At 53.6% G+C, this 17,774-nt stretch overlaps 5 protein-coding genes across 5 annotated transcripts; 1 reads left to right on the forward strand and 4 right to left on the reverse strand.

Moving 5' to 3' along the window:
• Window positions 1–400: 400 nt before the first annotated feature.
• GGS23DRAFT_607733 (uncharacterized protein) lies at window positions 401–2,084 on the reverse strand (the record flags this gene model as incomplete). Its single annotated transcript, XM_051520099.1, has 2 exons — window positions 401–1,362; window positions 1,424–2,084. The coding sequence occupies 2 exons, from the start codon at window positions 2,082–2,084 to the stop codon at window positions 401–403; spliced, it is 1,623 nt and encodes a 540-aa protein (XP_051367848.1).
• A 723-nt stretch (window positions 2,085–2,807) lies between these two features.
• Window positions 2,808–5,284, reverse strand: GGS23DRAFT_587069 (ICE2-domain-containing protein). Its single transcript, XM_051517470.1, has 2 exons — window positions 4,254–5,284; window positions 2,808–4,176 (listed from the first exon to the last, which is right to left on the reverse strand). Exons 1-2 carry the CDS (start codon window positions 4,773–4,775, stop codon window positions 3,382–3,384), a joined length of 1,317 nt encoding a protein of 438 aa, XP_051367849.1. The 5' UTR covers window positions 4,776–5,284; the 3' UTR covers window positions 2,808–3,381.
• A 6,251-nt stretch (window positions 5,285–11,535) lies between these two features.
• GGS23DRAFT_337283 (uncharacterized protein) lies at window positions 11,536–12,831 on the forward strand. The gene has a single exon (XM_051513007.1). It carries the CDS (start codon window positions 11,962–11,964, stop codon window positions 12,625–12,627), a length of 666 nt encoding a protein of 221 aa, XP_051367850.1. The 5' UTR covers window positions 11,536–11,961; the 3' UTR covers window positions 12,628–12,831.
• Window positions 12,832–12,975: 144 nt separating this feature from the next.
• GGS23DRAFT_337269 (G protein alpha subunit) lies at window positions 12,976–15,324 on the reverse strand. The gene is made up of 5 exons (XM_051513006.1): window positions 14,673–15,324; window positions 14,374–14,558; window positions 14,068–14,225; window positions 13,752–14,010; window positions 12,976–13,668 (listed from the first exon to the last, which is right to left on the reverse strand). The coding sequence occupies exons 1-5, from the start codon at window positions 14,788–14,790 to the stop codon at window positions 13,324–13,326; spliced, it is 1,065 nt and encodes a 354-aa protein (XP_051367851.1). The 5' UTR covers window positions 14,791–15,324; the 3' UTR covers window positions 12,976–13,323.
• Window positions 15,325–15,660: 336 nt separating this feature from the next.
• Window positions 15,661–16,213, reverse strand: GGS23DRAFT_337124 (uncharacterized protein). The gene is made up of 2 exons (XM_051513003.1): window positions 15,946–16,213; window positions 15,661–15,886 (listed from the first exon to the last, which is right to left on the reverse strand). The coding sequence occupies exons 1-2, from the start codon at window positions 16,061–16,063 to the stop codon at window positions 15,738–15,740; spliced, it is 267 nt and encodes an 88-aa protein (XP_051367852.1). The 5' UTR covers window positions 16,064–16,213; the 3' UTR covers window positions 15,661–15,737.
• Between the last annotated feature and the right edge of the window lie 1,561 nt (window positions 16,214–17,774).

Raw genomic sequence — 17,774 nt, forward strand, 5'->3', positions numbered from 1 at the left:
ATATAAGTGCCTCTCGGCCCTCCATCCCGGATTCCCTATCTTGAGACGCCCGAGCCGACTCCGCTTAGTCTACATAAGTAATACGCTGCGGCTGGGTATGCGGATATAGCTACATCTGATAATCAAAAAGAGATCGTATTGGAACCGGTGGGGACTGACCCCTTCGAATCAAGATACAACTGCTGATGCAATGCGGCTACCATCAATCATGACGTTTCTACCTATCGTAAGTCGTAACGCTCCGTCTCCCATGCCAGAGTCTTTTTTTTTTTTTACCTGCGTACCCAAGATAACAGATTACTCTTTACCTCTGTGTGTATGTATATATATACATATATACCCGCTTATCTCTGTCATAGTAGGGTGCTCTACAAGATATCACCGCGTATAAAAACGTGAATCATCTGCCGTTCTCGATGTTGGGGGCCCTCGCATACGTAGTAGCTACCGGGGCCGTCGGGGTCGCCTGGTCCCACCTGAGGAAGTCGGAGGCCCTGTGCTGGACGCGGGGGCGGGGCGGCGGGGCCGGCTTGCCGTCCTGCTTGGCGGAGGAGCCGCGGACGCGCTGGATGTTGTTGGTCCAGTTCTGGTCGACGAGGAGGAAGGCGAGGATGCTGATGGGGATGGCGATGCAGAAGTAGACCCAGTAGGTCTGCGCCTGGGAGGCGACGTTGTCCGTCATGCTGAAGAAGCTGGACACGAAGCTCAGCGGCGCGAAGATGACGGCCAGGTACGTCAGCCGCCCGAGCGCCTTGTTCTGCTCGATCGCGCGCCGGCTCTCCTCGATCGCCGTCACCGCCGTCGCCACCGCCGCGATGCGCTCCGCCCGCGACAGCAGCTCCTCGATGTGCCGCGCCACGATCGCGTAGTCCCGGCGCAGCTGCTCGACGCTGTCGCGCGGGCCGCGGGCCGCCCCAGCCGCCCCCGCCGCCGCGTCGGGGAACAGCTTCTCGCGCGCGTCGGCCACCATGGCCCGGTACAGCGGCAGCCGCCGCCGCCACGTGTGCAGCTTCTCGAGCGAGGTGTTGAAGTTGGTCGACGCGCGCCGGAAGTCGGGCTTCTCGATCTCCCACTCGATCTGGCTCAGCCGCGCGGTGATGTACCGCGTCAGCGTCAGCCACTCGGCGCATATGATCTGCAGCATCCGGAACGCCATCGCCCGGGGGCTCTCCCGGATCGCGTCGATGTCGCCCGCCTCCGTTTTCTGGATCCAGAACAGGAGGTCGTCGAAGAGCGACGTTCCGGGCGCCCGGTCGTACTCTCCCTCGTGCTCCGGGAACGGGCACGGAGAGTTCCGGAAGGGCCGATAGCCGCGCCACAGCGGGTAGCCCTGGGTTATCGAGGGGTCGATGAGCAGGACGCCTGGCGTCGTCGTCAGCGCCGTGCACATACATACGGGCGATCACGACGGGAGAGGACTCACCGGTGCCTTTGCGGGGGCTGTCGTCCGGCGCAATCCACAGCGACGCCTTGCTTCTTACCAGGGCCACTATCGCCGAGTCTTCGTCGAATAAGGACCTGTGCTCGGTATCGAGGTCGAGCCGTCGGAGGACGTTGAAACGCCCGGCCTGCCGGTTCGCGGTTTCGACGCTCTGCTTATCTTTGAAGTACCGCGGCTGCGTATAGATGAGGCGGAAATATGGCCGGTTTCTCGATACCATGTCGAGATCGGGTAGCTCAACCCACGGGTCGCGGGTGTTGTACCACAAGTAATCGTTGATGTGTTCGCGGAAGAAGAGAGGATCGATGTTGAGCTTGTAGCCGAGGCACTCGATCACGTCCCGCGAGAGGTCCTCGACGATATAGAGCCGAGTGGCGCCCGGGGATAGGGGCCGGTCCAGATCGGACTGCAGCTTCTCCGGATCCTCGATGAGTTCCGTAACCGGGTTTGGCTGGCTCGGGGCGAAATCGATAGCTGCAACCTTGGTACGGCGAGCCCTCTCGGCGCGGATCTGGTGCAGGTCGTCGCACGACTTGATAAGCTGCCATTTGTTGGGCGACGTCGTCACCTCCATCCACTGCGCGAGGTGGCGGAGATGGGGCCACGCACTAGAAGCCTTTATGATGTGGTTGAGATACGGCATCTTTTCCCTTAAAACAAGCTAATCAGCCATCGTTGCCGGCGTCTCCTATTCGGCGGCGAGACATACAAGTCGATCCCCTCCAGCCATTTCCGCTCCCTTTCGAGCCATGTGCCACTATACACATCTCCGTTGTCATAATCATTGTAGTCTCCTCCCAGCCTCCGGTCCGGGATCAGCTCGTTACCGGCGATGCTCTCCGTCTCGTGCCCGCCAACCGGGTTGCTCTCGCCAGCCTTGCGGTTGCGCCATCTGAACGATACCATCGCTACCTCCGAGGGAGCTAACGGAACGGAATCAAACAAGTCGCGAGGTCTTTCGACGTAGAAAAGTCTGGGGACATGGAAAAATCGGGAGGGGGGTGGGGGGGATGAAAGAGAGAGAGAGAGAAGGAGGGCGAGGGAGAGAGGAGGAGGGAATAACAACAGAAGTGTAAGAAGAATCGCTACGATTATCACGGGAGCCAGCCTGCCTCTATTTTATGCTGGTTAGCGGGTCTCTAATTGGGAGACCAACTAGCCTGCGCCACACAGATGAAGAGGAAGCCTTTAGTGTCGCATTGCATATCACGACGGGCATGGAGGTTGGATTGACTGGTCGAGGCTGAACCCTCCAGCATGAGCCGTAGTCACCTAGGCATTCTCCCGGGTTTTGATAGAACCATCTGCTCGACGCCTCGATCCGCGCAGTCCACGCAGTGACACAGGGAACGAGTCTGAATGAAATTGATCAAGTTGCGTTGGGAGAATTTTTGGCCAAGCTCAATCCGCTATGATTCGACGCCCCTGCACGAGCATCTCCAGGCCGGCCTAGTTCGACTATGTACATCTTCGTCCAGGGTCCCAAAGAGACGTAGTCTCTTTTGACAGGTCATCTTTTTTTCTTTCATTAATTACGTGCCTCGGCGGCTGCCGCCTTATAGTAACCACCTAATATGTACCAACCTCTTGCAGGTGCACAGTATACTCGGTGCGATTTGCTGCGCGATTGTGACCGGAAAAAAAAGGTGTCGAATTCAGCGGAATGGTATACTGTCCCTGATGCCCGTAACGCCGAGTGCTGTGAACCATCCTCTCCTAAATAGACGACTTACCCTGCCCTGTGGTGCTGCTGACTTCCGACGGCAGCGATCATCGGCGGAGGTTAAAATATATGCTACTCTCTCTTTCTCTCTCGCTCTCCGACAAGCTCTTCATCGCCCATCCGTCGGATCTGCACTATACCGTAGGCGAATAAAAATCTCAACCCTTCCCTCATTCTCCGAACCGGGTCCAAACATGGCAGAGATGGTCACTAATACCTAGTCGGTCTTCCAATGGTTAACCAAGCCGCTATCTGCGTCATCGCTACCTAGGTATAGCTCGACAGCATACAGACCCATTGTTGCGGCGACATTGACCCACCGCCAGGTGTTCCCTCCTGCATCGCCGTGTCGAAGTGTCCAGCTGTCGTCACTGTTGCTAGTAGAGAAATGCTGCAGTAGGAGGCTGGTGTACACAGCGATGAGTATCGATGGCGAGAACCAAGAAAGGATGCCCAGAAGGCGGTTTGCCTCGTCCGAGTCGTCCAGGGAGGGTTCTTGCATGAGGGCCCTAGCACCTGACGCACGAACGGCAGGGATAATACGAGTTGCGCAGTAGAAGACGATGAGTCGGTACACCAGCGAGATCATGACCGAGGGCGCGATGGTCTGAAAGGCGGCGTGGAGGAAGGTCAAGGAGGAATATACCGCGGACGGCAACATCCTGAACAGGTGGAGGAGGGTCGAGTAGCTTGCCATGATAATAGGTGGTAGGGGGGGGAATTCGGGTTGGCTCGCGGCCTGCTCAGCGGCCTGGGCCTGGGCCTCTGGCGATTGCGCATAGTCTGTAAATATCTGGTAGACACACAGGACGACGTAGGAGAAGAGAAGAGAGGACTCGACAGGATTCCCACGACCGGTAAGAATCCCTATAGCGCTTAGAAACGCAGCCGAGGTGACGGTAACGCCGATGAGCGAGGCGTCAACGTTGTTGATAGAGGGGAAGTTGGTTACCCGCCAGAGGAAGTAGAGGGCACTAGCAATGATAGAGGCAGATAGAATCAGGAGAAGGAGCTAGAGACGACGTTAGCAGCTAACCAGGAAAAGAAAGAAGGAAAAAAAGGCCGGGGTAGGGAGGTGGAACAACTCACGATCCAGGTGTCGCTCCGTCCCCTATTCACAAGCCATCTTGAAATTTGGCCTGCCGCCTGGATGACCAAGAGGGTGCAGAAGCCTTCGGCCAACTGGAACACCGGACTCGAGTATCGGAGCGTCTTATCCCAACTGCCGAAAGTGACCGATTCTACTATTCCACCATTGCCAAAGAACCAGTCGGACCAGGTGGTGTGCTTCTGGCTGCCGAGGCCGCCGATCGTCCTCGACACCCAATCGGTGCTGTTCGCGTCGACAGCAAAGCTATTTAGGGACCATATGAGGAGACTGGGAATGACTATCCACTGGGAGGCCTGGAGAAGCTTGGCGACAGACCATCGTATGCGCGAGTTTTCGGGGGTGGCAAGCTTGACGCAGCTGTAGAGGAAGTAGAAGACGAAGAGGGAGAGGCTGTAGGCCAGCCCGCTATCTCGCCCGCCTACATCGAAGGATATGGGTATGGAGAGGACGATGGCTAGAAGGAAGACGGAACTGAAGACGATGCGAAAGAACCACAACATGGGCGCGTCGATTGCGGCTGTTGCCGCGCCTCTCCAGCTCGGCGTCCGGCCGGGGCTTGGAGCTGCGGTGATGCTGTAGGATGACGGTTCGTCGTTGCGGCGTCGGCGTCGGCGTAGATGTTGGTGATGTCGGGAGTTGTCAGTGTCACGATCAAGCCGGGGGGGGGGTAAGTGGGTGGTGGGTGGCCGGTCCAGACGGAACGGCGCGTGACTAGGAGGAGCACAAATTGGCGAGGGCCTCAAGGATGGATTTGGGGATGGCCAACAGGATTTCGTCGCGTCGGAGAGGAGGGATTGATGCGGGCTCTTCGTCGGGGCAGGTTTCCGGACCGTCAGGTTTTTTGATCAAAGGTGGCCGAGCGGCCCTAATAAAAGCTGCCAGCAGGTTTATTTTGTGGTGGGCGAGAGGAATTCGGAACTCGACAGCCCACCGAAGCTGCCACCTGGCTTATCGGTTATCTGCACGTGGCTGACCGTAAATGCCAGATGACAACAGGTTCACATCACTCTTGGTGGTGCGTCGCAGTTGTGTAGGTATGTTGTACCTATCTGGTACCTGCCTCTCAATAGGCATACCTGGATGTACCCGTACACACCTAGGTAGGTAGGTAGGTACCTTAATGTGCCTCCATAGAAATTCCTCACCAGACTCTCTTCTATTCTGCCCCTTTTAGCCTTTTCTCGTTGGGTCTCTCTCTCTCTCTCTCTCTCTCTCTCTCTCTCTCGCCCAACTGAAAAGGGCATGTGCGAATCGGAGGTCGCGTGCGCATATATCGTACGGGTTAAGCACTGCGTGGTCTACGGGCATGTGCCGTCGGATCTGATATACTATACCTGGACATACCTGGGCTCGCTAGGTACCGCTAGCGACAACCTGGGCAACCTGTGCCTCCATACCTACGCAGGCGCTATATCCACTCGTTGCGTCCAGTAAGAAGAACCGAAGAGGCGAAATCCAGCAGCTGAACATTACCCACTTGCTTAGTCCCCGTTAGTTCCCACGCTTAGCACGCCATGTACCCGTAGACTTCCGTGTCAGTACGGAACACCATGTGCTTCATCTATGCAGCTTTTAATACCTGTGAGAGAGGGTAGGAGGTAGGTAGGTAGTCAGCGTTCCCTACTAGTCATGCGGTACACATGCCCAAGTCATATGAAAGTGGATAGTAGGCCGGCTATGCTGATTGCATCCCGTCTAGCGATGGCGCAAGGCACCGGCTGGGCTGGCCACCTACCTACTCACAGTCGCAGGGTGCCCTGCTCCAACTTGGTTGGGAGCTTGATCATTCACCGCCCTTATCACCAACCTGCCTGTGCACTACCCCCCCAAGGGAGGTACCTAGGTACTGTATTGTACCTATACGGAGAAGTAAGAGGCTAGATACCTGTCAACCCACCCGAACCTCACCTACAGATACCTCCTCGCCTGCCCTGCCGCATGTATCTGCACTTTCGGTGCCCCTCTTTACCCATCTGTCGTCATATCGTCCTTCCTTTTCGTGAAATCCTGCTTACATACACGATACTCAGGTTTATACTTCGTGAATCACGCCCGAGTCCGTATGGATTGATAGGCTAGCCACATCCTACCCTGATCGATCACATCTACCTTTGGCTTGCTCCTAATACGCCTATATCTTATCAATCTGTCTAAGGCATCCGCTGGCCGGTAATCCGGCTCCCGGACACGTTCATAACCCTACAAAAACGCAGATGTAGATGGGAGAGCAACGAGGAGTGGGGCCGTCAGAACGTAACAGCACCATTTGCATTGGCACTATGAGTATCTCCCGAGTCCGCACCGCCATCACCAACCATAGTACTACGGATAACGGCGTCATTCTCTATAAGATGCAGCGGATTCTGGGCTGCTCGATAGGGAAGAGTGGAGGGACAGGGTGCAATTTTTGTATGTAGTACCTACCTACAGATTCGAGTTAGTCCACCTTACCTACCTTTGCAGCAACTAAAGGGAAAGGGGGTCCGCAGAGGACAGCAGGCATACATGTGGACAAAAGCGTCGGCATTGCTTAGTAAGATATATATTCCCGTCTTAATGGGATGATAGACGCACATAGTAGGTATACTATAGTCTGCCAGACCACGCGTGTCCGTGGGTCGAATTCGGGCTCTGTTGTGTTTTTGTCTATTACTGAGTTCGTTGAGAGTCGAATTAGAAAGCAGCCTTTACAAATCCAGATTTGTACAGATTCTGGGCCATACTACGTACCTATGTACGCAAAAACTTACATCATTTACATCATTTATCCCAATTTTTGGTTGTTCGCTCCTTAGGGAGGGAGCCAGCGTATTGAGTTTAGAAACGCCAAGGTTGTACCGCACAGGTATACGTTCGACTTTTCTGCAGTTGCTAATACTAATTCACATTTAACCTATATGATAAAAAGTTAGCTATGTAGGTATTGATGAAGAGTTTCGGGGGGTTAGCCCTAAAGCCAGGGAGGTATCCTCGGGTCATCTAGCCGTCTTGAAGGTGATCGAATTGGACGCATCTTAGAGCCAGCTTTTTAGCCCTTTCTTATGGGGCAGCATCCTATTCTTACAGGCGAAAGAGGGCGGATGAAACCGAGGAGATGTTAATCTCTCGATGTGCTAGTGTGTTAGGGTCTTGCGGGCTTCTACATACCTAGGTACGTTGAAGATGGCCTGGCTTAGCTACGGGTTCCCGCGCAGAATACTGGTTAAATATAATAGGCTCGTCCGAAGCTGAGCCCTGCAGCGATGTACTTATTACAGCAATCGTCTAATGGCAGACCGGAAATACCACAGCCAAAACTGCCTACATAGGTAATTATCCCCACTGGTGTTAGTGGACACCGTCTATCCGCATCCCTATCTCTAATAGCTATCCAAAGTTCGGTATCAAGTCGTTCTAGAAGCTTCTTCCATCCCAACGCCTTCTTCCTTCAACGCCCATAGCACGGCCTCTTTGACGTCCCTTGCGATGTGGCGGGGCTGATGCGCAGGGAGCACTTTGGGAATTTTCCTCTCGTGTACGAGACAAAATAAATATCCAGCGAGAACTGTATGACTTGAGATGCGCTCTCTTCGAAGATAAATGTTTGCAAAAGGCTCATGTAGGCACCCACGTGTACTGCATGCTCAACATACCTTTCATTGGGTGGCATTAATCCGCTGTAGACTCTCTTCCGACAAACGGCGTCGGATGACACTTAATATTTCTTGCTTGTCTACTGGCGTATATAATCTACTATCAGCGGAGAAATCGAGGCGAACTTGCTTCAACTGCCCAATTCTTGCTTGACAAGGCGAGTGTATATTTTGGAGGCTGAGATCTCGACAGGAGATCGTCTGTCGATGACTACGTAGCCACCACGTCCTGGTGCTCTATGGCTTCGGGTAGGTCATCCCCATGGGTCGCCAACTCAAGTCATCTTAAGAAAGCAGCTAAGGCCTTCGAGGTCTTCTTCTTCGGGTACGGTACCCGATAATTGGGCGAGACCAGCATGGTAATGAGACAGACTCAAGGGGGAAGGGGGAGGGGGCAGAAGATGAAACAGCATATGGTTATCCCCTCTGATCGTATAGAGACACATAAACGTCTTAAACGAGGATAGGAACAACAACGTCTTGATATACGTACATATATCAGTGTAACAATGAGCTTCGGTCGAGTCGTTGCGAGACTTGAGCGAATTACCCAATTAAGAAATTATTTTCCGGGCCAGCCAATCAAGAAACCGTCAAACCTCTGGTCTGGCGGAGAGAGGCCGGTTCTCGGATTCCCTCCACTGTCGTCGAGAGCAGGACCTTGAGCTGGCTATCCACCAGTTGAAGCCCCCCGCATTTGTTAAGATAGAGCCTATCTATTAGCAGATATATAGGTAGTGGTCTCGTAACCTTGCTCCTTTATTCGATAAGGCCACCCGAAGTGGTGGAGCTTGGCAACACAAGACAAGGGATGTCCCGCCGCCAATGAAGCTAAGGGCACCAACGAAATCCCGCTATGTCTCGTAGGAAAGACAGCCCGAGTTGGACGCCCCAGGTTAAGTTGGTACTTGACATAGCGCAGATAATGCATCGGCACCTCGAATGTGAGCCACAAAAACTTATGGGAGGAAAAAAAGCAACCGAAGTGAGACTCCCCACCACCCACCCATTGGGCAACAGAAACTCGACGTCCACATAAAGTGAAGTTGCCAAGAAAGAAAGAAATAGCAACAATCAAAGAAATGGAAAGCAAATGGGAGGAGAATAGTGATAAACACTAAAAAGGAGACTAAAAGAAAGCAAAAGAGACCAAAATGAAATCGGCAAATCTTAGCCGGGGTAGTTGCGAGGTTCTTGGACAGGTACATAGCTCGCGAGGAAGACAGGTCGAGCCATGTTGAGGTGGAGGATAGCTCGCGGGGGAGACAGGACGAGCTACGACGGAAAGGAGGGGGGCGAGGAAGAATTATCGCCGGCGAGGTCTGCGGACGCTCGTCGATGCCTCTCTATGCTAGGTAAGGAGGAACCCAGATTTTGATCAGAGACCTTGACCATAACTGGCCCTGTCCGAAGATCTGGCCGAAGTTCTCTCCTGGGCCGAGCTGCGGCATCACGAGTTAGTGGGCGGAGGGGATTCAGAACGCCGGGGATTCCTTACGTTCCGGGAGTTCTCCTTGCAGCTACGCAGTCGAAGGCTGACCGCACACCCTGCTAGGGCCGCACCTACAGGTGCTGCGGGAGCAGTTGCGTGCCCTGGTGCCAACCAGGGTTCTACTACTAGGCGAATCCGATTACAGTAACCGTTTACAGGTCTGTCATCGGACATGTCCACTCGTTGAGTGAAGCTACCATATCATATTATATTACAGACATGGGAACATCGTGGGACGATTGCAAAAGCTTGCTTGTTCTGTGAGAAGCTATTCCTCAGCTACGCTTAAGTTTGTATGCCCTGGGTTAGCTAATCGCGGTTAGCTAACCGTAACCTTTCTTCTCCTGGCACAAGGCTGCACATCTCGCCCTATCAGGCAAGCCGGTTTACCTGGAGAGTATGGTGCTGGGCGTTATTGCTCAGGACGTAGCCGGGAATGTGGCTCTGACGGGTATTCGTGTGGTAAGGCGGGACGATTGGGGGGTGCGGAAAGCGAAACCCACGATGATTATCTACCTCCGAAATTGGCCGTTTGTGGGCGGGACGTCTATCGTCCAGGTAGTCGTTGAGGATATTGAAACCTGTGATCGAATAACAACAGAAACAGGAGGAGGTAGTGGTGACGGTGGCTTAGGAGGAGCCTCAGAGCCCACTAAGTAAAGATGAAGGGGGATAGTACTCGATTGCCACAACCCGTACGATTGCCGCGCAATATAAGGGCGCCGGCACGTATTAGAGGTTCATTAAGCAATACGCTTTAGCTTATCATTGTTTTTATAAGTCTTCTAATCCAGTTAAGCACCATATTTAATCGACAAATGCGTGACTTTTGGCGCTGTTTGGTGAGACTAGGGTTGCCCGAGGCAGGTGTTACGTGACAGATGGGCATAGTAAAGTGTGACGTTACTAGTCTTAAGCAACGTATGATGATACAGGTTGCGCGCAGGGGTAGCAAGGGAACGTAGGTAGGAAGAGTACATTGACTGACTATCTAGAAGGAAATCTATGAAAGAGTGCGGAGCGACTCGATATATATAAGAGGGCTTAGCTAGCTGAGGTAAGCTAGGTTGCTGTCCGCTTGGTGGAGCTACCACAGGCATGTGCCTACGTAACATAAAGTATATACTTGTCCTGGCCCGACACTTGGGGCTTAAGTTCGAGGAGAGTATTCGCGCGATGGCGCATATGAGCGCTGCCGGCGATGGTAGGCGGAGGACGGGTCGTAAGGGGCGCGCTCGTGGTCCGAAGTAGGTGACTGGGGGACATGGCCAGGAGGAGCCGGTCGATCGTGTATCTGACTGCCACATGACCGACAATGACACGAAAAGGCTGTACGCTGCGTCTAACGGCACGAAGGCTAGGGCAAAGCAGTATGGCTTCATCGTTCGCCGGTAGACTATTAACCGGAGGTAGATGCAATAGTGGTCGTAGAGCGGCAAGCAGCCTTCCTTCAGCGAGCAATCGTACGCCCTATCAGACAGGTCGGCATCCTCTCGGACACCGACGGAGTCGTCGTCCTATTCAGCGCCAGCACGTCAGCACGGAATTACCTATAGAAGGGATACTCGCAAAATATCAAGACCGCAGATTGGCTGATTTCTTACCTCGATAGACGAGGCGATCATCGAACGGTGCGTCGCGCCATAGGGAGGCGTCTACCCTGCACGACTCTTCTCCGGGGGCGTCTCCATTTTCGAAATGTGTGGAACGTGATGTATCGTGAAACTGACGAGATAAACGAGATGACGGCGAAAGTTGGCGAGATGAGTGAGTCGATGAAAAATAGGACGAAGGAGAGAATCTGGGAGAGAGGGGAGGACTCGAAGAACAAATAGGCCAACTCACGCCGGGACGTACGGGAAGGTAAGGCAGGAGAACCGGCCGCTCCTGCAGCCTTCGCGACGGGCCCAGGCCCTTGCCCCTTGCCCCTTTGCATTCCCCTCACACATGACGTCTACCTTTAGGTACTTCTTCTCTCTTGCTTCCGTGGCCGGAGTGGGAAGCGGTAAAAAAACTCGCCTGCTGCCCGCCGTCCGCTGGCCGTCGGCGTCCTACCCGTCTCCTTAACATCTGCTGCTATCACTGCTGCCTCTGCTCCTGCGTCTCCCGGGCCAGCACGCCGAGAAGGCGCCTCTATATCCCGCCGGGTTCTCGAGCAACCTGATCACCGAAGGCAGTATTTCCTGGACGAGGTAGGCGCACGCGTATGGCGATATGTACCTACGGTAAGGGGGTTATCGCCGCGTAATGAATGCATGAGGTACCTAATGGGTGAACGCATTTTTATGTGCGCACGTATGTAACGGGCAAATATCGGGGACCTTGCTTAGGTAAGGTTGGCAGTGAATCAATCATCCGGATATCTCACACACCCGTCCTCCTTCTCGACACGAATTCTCGATGATGAGGTGTGCCCTGGTCCCCTTGCCGCGAATTCGTCGTTGCGGCCATCACGTGGCTTCGCCATCTCGGGATTAGGTACTTCGTGCCATATGTGCAGTAGGCATGCGTGTGCCAAAAGTGCCGATGCGCGTCATCCGGCGTTAGGCTCTCCGCCAGCGAATGCAGGGGGGGAGGGAAAGGGGGGATTGGTGCGTTCCCGGGACCGGAATCGGAATCGGGATCCGGTGCCGTGGTATGTGGTGCTGGGAAATGCCCGAAGGCCGTTGCAGCGGCTGCCAAGTAAGGAGGAAGAGACGAGAAGGCCTGGGCAGCAAGCGATATGAAATTTATGTACGACGGCCGTCGGGGCGGATTGAAAAATGCTCGTTGGGGAACGTTGTCATCTCGTTCGCCCCGATAGCTCGGTCATCTCCTAGGCAAGCGTTTTTGGGAATATTAGATGCAACCCAGTACGGATCCTTCTTCCTTCTCGCGTTCCCCTTCCACTTAGGGGACGCTATTTTGCCGAAAACGAGGGGGGTCAGCTGCGTCTTGGACAGCCTCAGCCGGGGTTCGTCCATCGCAGGGGTTGGGCCGCTTGGGTTTCTCGAGTTTGAGCACTTCACCATTTTGTCTCCTATCTGGTCTGCTCGGTGTATCCTATCATACATATACAAGGATACATACAAGTCCACCACCCTCCCAACTGTAGGCGCGCCTCCGCCGTGGCCAAAACTTCGTCGGCTCGTTTCAAGCTCCCCCTCCTTCTCCCACTTGAGAAATAGTACTACCAATATAGCTGTGAGATATGTGTATAGAGACGGAGAAAAAAAGCGAGACGTCTGAAAAAAAAAAACAAAGACGTCCAAGGTATCCGTCGATCGTAACTTTAAGGGACTGGGTGTCGTGTCATATCGAGAATGATTGTAAAAAAGCCAGGCCGATGCAGATATGTGACTCCAATCCCCCCATCCTTCTTTCTCCTCCCCTCCCACCTTCTCTCTCTCTCTCTCTCTCTCTCTCTCTCTCTCTCTCTCTCTCTCTCAGGCAAGCGAAGTCCGGTTTCGAGGGCCTCAAGGAGTGTTCCGTGTGCGAGGGGCTGCGAAGTATGCGCCCACAGTAGATAAAAATATGGTTGGTATATATATGCAAATGTTTATTATATAGTGATAGACCCCGTCCGAGTACATGGCCTTTCCCCTCGTAGAATGGCTCGTAGTTGGCGGGTTGAGTCTTCTCAAGCTCACGACAGCGGCTAATGTCTGGCGCGCTGCGGGGTTTTGGCGTTGCCTGGAGGCGGTGGGGTTTCAAAGCCGCTTCGCGTCGTCGAGATGCGTTAGTAAAAAATCGAGCAGCTACATAGAGAGCGCAGAAACTGATGCTATATGCTTCAGAAAGTTCAGTCGCACTGACATTCTCCATGTGTCGAATGGAACGCCGCAAAATCGCTGGCCAAACGCGCTATCCCCTAGGGGGGTCTGTGGGTATGGCCAGATTCGGTTTCGCAGGCGTGGGTTCGGAAAGAGATCAGAAGCAGGCGACTCACAGTATCAGCTGCTTAAGGTTGCGCTGAATGATCATGTCCTGCACCGAACCCATGGTAATCTTGAGCAAGTTTGTGTCGGTCGCGTTGGTGAAGTGTCCGTAGATCTCCTTCTCAGGGTTCCGGTTCAGGGCCCTAAACTTGTCCATGAAATACTTGCTCGCTTGCTTGTAATCGTCCGGCGGGCCCTGGTAATCGACGAAGCCGTGAGACGTTATCGGGCTCGTGGCGATCTTCTCCTTGAAGAGATCCATCTTGTTGAGGAAGAGGATGAGGGCCGACTTGGTGAACCAGTGCGAATTCGCAATGGACTCCCAGAGCATCAGCGCCTCGTTCATTTGGTTCTGCGCAGATGCTTCGTCAGTCTCTTCGTCCTGTGCCACCGCAGGGTCTTGGGGCGGGGAGTCGCCCGACGGGGGTGACTTACGCCGTCTTTGTCTTCGACCAAACACTGATCGTAGCCGCTAATCGCGACTAGGAAGAGGAGGCTATTGACATTCTCGAAGCAGTGGATCCACTTCTTCCGTTCTGACCTCTGGCCGCCCACATCGAACATCCGATACGTCAATTGGCCCAAGTCGAAGATTGTTTCCGTGATGCCCGTCGTTCTTAAACGCGATCGCAACAGATCTTGGTCGGTGGGGACATAGTCGCTCGCCCAGATGCGGTCGACATCTTCGCAAAAGCTTCTCGCGGGATTAGCGAAGGGGAACCTAGGAACCGCCTGATAGCGCTAGACTTACTATGCTAGATTGTCGTGCAGGGCGTATTCGTTGCCTTTTAAGATGGCCTTTTGCACCCCGCCGTCGGCCCACAGGGCCTTGACCGGGCCAAGATAGCTTGGAGGGAGGGAATCGTGCAACGATATTTCGACGTCGACGAGGAGCATCGCTTTGTTTTTCTTTACCAAAAAGACTACGGGTCAGTATCGCGTGCACCGAGAGGGAATGGCCCGTCCCGCAATGGCCGCGTCTCGGATGGGGAAGCGGACGGGAAAGACGGGAACGCGCATCTGTAAGGGTCCAGGTGCGCAGACCACAGGCACGTACCTCGTTCTCCTTGTTCTCGAATTCTATCGAATAGTCGGCCATAACATCGAAAATGACGCGCATCGATTGGACGACGTTGCTGAAGACGACGGGCTTCAATTCCAACTTCTCCGTCTTGGTGAAGCCTTGCGCGTAGATCAACTTCATCTGCTTCAGCACCGTCGACTTGCCCGACTCTCCAGCACCTGTATAGAGCAAAAAGTTCCGAAGGTCAGAGATGCGATACGATGTCTAAGACACGCACCAAGCACCAGCTAGCACTGGAGCGAGAACAAGTCGCGAAGCGTTCGAGTACGTACCTAACAGGAGCAGCTTGACTTCTCTCGCCATGCGCTTCTCATCTTGTCGGATGATCTTGTCGAGCTCTCGCGATCGAGCACTGCCCTGCTCGTTCGACTTTCGACTACCGAAACACATGATGGGCAAGGGGAAGAGAAGGAAGGATGAAAAAGCTACGGTCGGATCGCTCTTAGAGTTGAACTCGCGACGTCCGGGTGCTCATCCGGAGGCGTAGGAGTACGAGTATTGATACGGTACGTGGACGCGTGCGCGCACGTAGATTAAGCCCCAGCAGCGTTGGCGATGATTGCATGCAGGCTTGGCTCGAAGGAAGAGGGCAGGCAAAGAATAAGGATCGGGTGTAAACCTTTTTTTTTTTTCCAAAAAAAAAGTGCAAAGGGCCCGAAAGGAATTCCAAAAATTCAGAGAAGAAATCCGACGGCTATGGACGGAACGGCTTTCGTGATGCGAGGAGAAGCTAGCCTGGGTTCGAACGGAACGATTCGGTGATAGCTGGGGGGGTCGAGCCGACGGCGCTATCCAACTTAAAGAGTAGAGTCCCTACTGACGACTGGGAAGCGGCTTGGTGGTGAGGTTGAAGATGGCGATGGCTCTAATGTTGATGTCGCCTCGAGAGTATGGCCTCTCTTTCTCCTCCCCCTAATGATTCAAGGGAAAGGGAAAAACGATGTCGCCGGGCTGGGCGACCTGGGTCGCTGTCTTTTTTGGTTGTTTCGTGTCCCCGGGGGATGATCAGACTCAAAGGCGGGACCCTGTCAGCTAGCCAGGGTACGGGGGGGGGCTCGAGCGAACTCGAGGTGTGTAAGAAGCGGAGCGGCGACGGCGGCAGGTGGAAGAGAAGGAGGAGGAGGAGAAGAAAAGGAATTTCGGCCTATGGGATTGGGGGTTCTTGTTGGGCAGGCCTCGAGTGATAAATAATGATTCGGCCTGCGGTCAGCGAACGCCCGCCGATTTGTATTTTCTTACTACAACAGCCTGTTCCTCGTTCGCGATTGGGCTGGGTCGAGTGTGTATGTATAGGTAGAGGTAGGAGGAGGTATCGATGTGTGGACGGACAGAAGTACCTATCGTATGGAGGGTATATGTAGGTAGGTAGGTGGTAGGTATGTATGGACGTATGTGGACGGGTGGATGGATGTGTATTGTAGATGGGTATGTGCGTGAGCAGGACCTATGTAAGTAACAATAATAATAATAATACTAGGTTGCGCCTCTTGGCCGGATTAGTACAGGTAATCGTGAGAATAACGGGGGAGGGTGGTGAGAAATTACCAGGTAATAAGAGGAGACGCGAGGGAGAACCTAGAGAGAGGGAGGGCAGGATAGGACGAGATGGTGAAGATGATAACAACAACAACAATATGAGAAGGAGAAAGATAGAATAGAACATACACGCACCCTCGACGATTTTGAAGACGATATGCACTGCGCACCTACTGCACCCGTGGATGCACCTTAGGAGGTAAGGTAGGCCGGGAGGGAGGCAGGGAGGCAGGGAGGTAGGTACCTACCTGTATGCATGCATACATACATGAATTAGGTGCCTACCTACCTACCTACCTTCTCCTATGTAGTGTGTGTGTGTGTGTGGTGTGTGTGCGTGCGGTATGTGTGTGTGCGTACGTACCTTAGGTGGGAGGTGGCATACAAATGCGTCAAACTTATGATTACCGCCGAGTACCTGGGTCCCCTCAAATGGAGGCAGAGAGGTGAGTATAGCATGAGTATACCCTCATTCCATCCGTACTAGCCCTCCCTGGAAGTCGAAGGAGGCTTGCGGGTAATGTTAGGTAGTGGGCCGGCAAAAACGCGAGAATGGCTGAGAGGAGCGAGGAGGATGCTAAGCACACCTTGCCATCCCGCCTCCCTGGCACGTCTTGAAGAAAGGTAGGTAGGCCAGGTTGCTGCGTGGTACCTGACTCGACGAGTTCAAGAGGTTGCGAAAGGTACTAGCTTGGAACGAGCGCCTATTATTTACGCTTCTTTCTTCCCACCCTTCATCTCCCCTCTCCTTATTATTTCTTTCTTTCTTTCTTCCTTTCCTCCCTTGCCTCGCACTCTATCGTAAGTCGGGTTTTTCCTCTGGCATAACTCACGTGTGTCCGCCGGGAATCCTATCCGACAGCTGCAAATTGTAGCCAGATCTTGCGCTGTAACATGTGGGCTTTTGTTCTGTTACGTCTACTACGACTAACCATCTGAGATGACTTTAGATGTGTATGTAGATTGATAGACATGAGCATGGCCCGGGGACGACGGCTTCTCGTTGCTTAGTGCCTACCTACCCCCTCCTACACCCTTCGGCCCCAATGCGTACATCCATTGATAGCGACGCAGCAGGCTCCGCCATACGAGGCTTAAGCGCCTGAGAGGGGGGACGGGGAACAGATGCCAGGCACGTATAGGTACCTCCTACAAGCGTGTACAACCGTAGGTACCTCAAGGTAGGCAGCAACCTAGGAGGTATGTATAATAAGGTACCTACCTCTCTCCTCTACCTAACCTAATTACATTAGGTACCTTAGCTGGTTGGAGCTTCTAAAGGCGGTAAAACACCGACCAGGATGTACAGCTCACATGGGGCTATGGCTATGGCGTACTGACGTAGAGGAGGTAGGCTATAAAGGGGGCATATAAATGTATACCTTAGGTGGGCGGGTACCTTCTAGGTACTTCATATGGGCATGCCGGCGACGGAGATTCCACGTTCGCGGAGAGGTACCTAAGGTGCCTAATAGCGAATATCTTCAATGGGTGCCGTGGTGTGGTACCCAAGGCAGGTATTTGCAGGCAGCTCACACCCGGACTCGGGCGATGAAAATGATACCTCCTAACCGGAGAGGGTGCCGGGTAGATGCCAAGTATCTACCGTCCACCATCCATGCCTTAGTAGGGTTCCCGCTGTCATTGTTCAGGTATGTAGGTACCTACCTCTATCTCCTACTTTAGGCACCTTCCATGTGGGTAACTAAGGTAAGTAGGTACCTGATGTGGGCACCTTGGATACATCCCGCCCTTAGGGGCAACTGCCTACCTACATTAATCAACCATCCTAGACCTAAGAACCCCATTTCAATTTTAGTTGACGGGAATAACCACCC

Source organism: Durotheca rogersii (assembly GCF_024521655.1).
Source record: "Durotheca rogersii strain YMJ 92031201 chromosome Unknown GGS23scaffold_36, whole genome shotgun sequence".
Lineage (NCBI taxonomy): Eukaryota > Fungi > Ascomycota > Sordariomycetes > Xylariales > Xylariaceae > Durotheca > Durotheca rogersii.

Excerpts from the sequence above, each read along its gene's own strand:
- GGS23DRAFT_587069 (XM_051517470.1), bottom strand. The coding sequence starts at position 4,775 with ATGTTGTGGTTCTTTCGCATCGTCTTCAGTTCCGTCTTCCTTCTAGCC. Across the intron at positions 4,177-4,253 it reads GACGGAGCGACACCTGGATC|CTCCTTCTCCTGATTCTATC; the intron begins GTGAGTTGTTCC and ends CGTCGTCTCTAG.
- GGS23DRAFT_337283 (XM_051513007.1), top strand. The coding sequence starts at position 11,962 with ATGCAGGGGGGGAGGGAAAGGGGGGATTGGTGCGTTCCCGGGACCGGA.
- GGS23DRAFT_337269 (XM_051513006.1), bottom strand. The coding sequence starts at position 14,790 with ATGTGTTTCGGTAGTCGAAAGTCGAACGAGCAGGGCAGTGCTCGATCG. Across the intron at positions 14,226-14,373 it reads TCGAGAACAAGGAGAACGAG|AAAAACAAAGCGATGCTCCT; the intron begins GTACGTGCCTGT and ends TTTTTGGTAAAG. Across the intron at positions 13,669-13,751 it reads TGGTCGAAGACAAAGACGGC|AACCAAATGAACGAGGCGCT; the intron begins GTAAGTCACCCC and ends GCATCTGCGCAG.
- GGS23DRAFT_337124 (XM_051513003.1), bottom strand. The coding sequence starts at position 16,063 with ATGTTCTATTCTATCTTTCTCCTTCTCATATTGTTGTTGTTGTTATCA. Across the intron at positions 15,887-15,945 it reads GCGTCTCCTCTTATTACCTG|AGGCGCAACCTAGTATTATT; the intron begins GTAATTTCTCAC and ends AATCCGGCCAAG.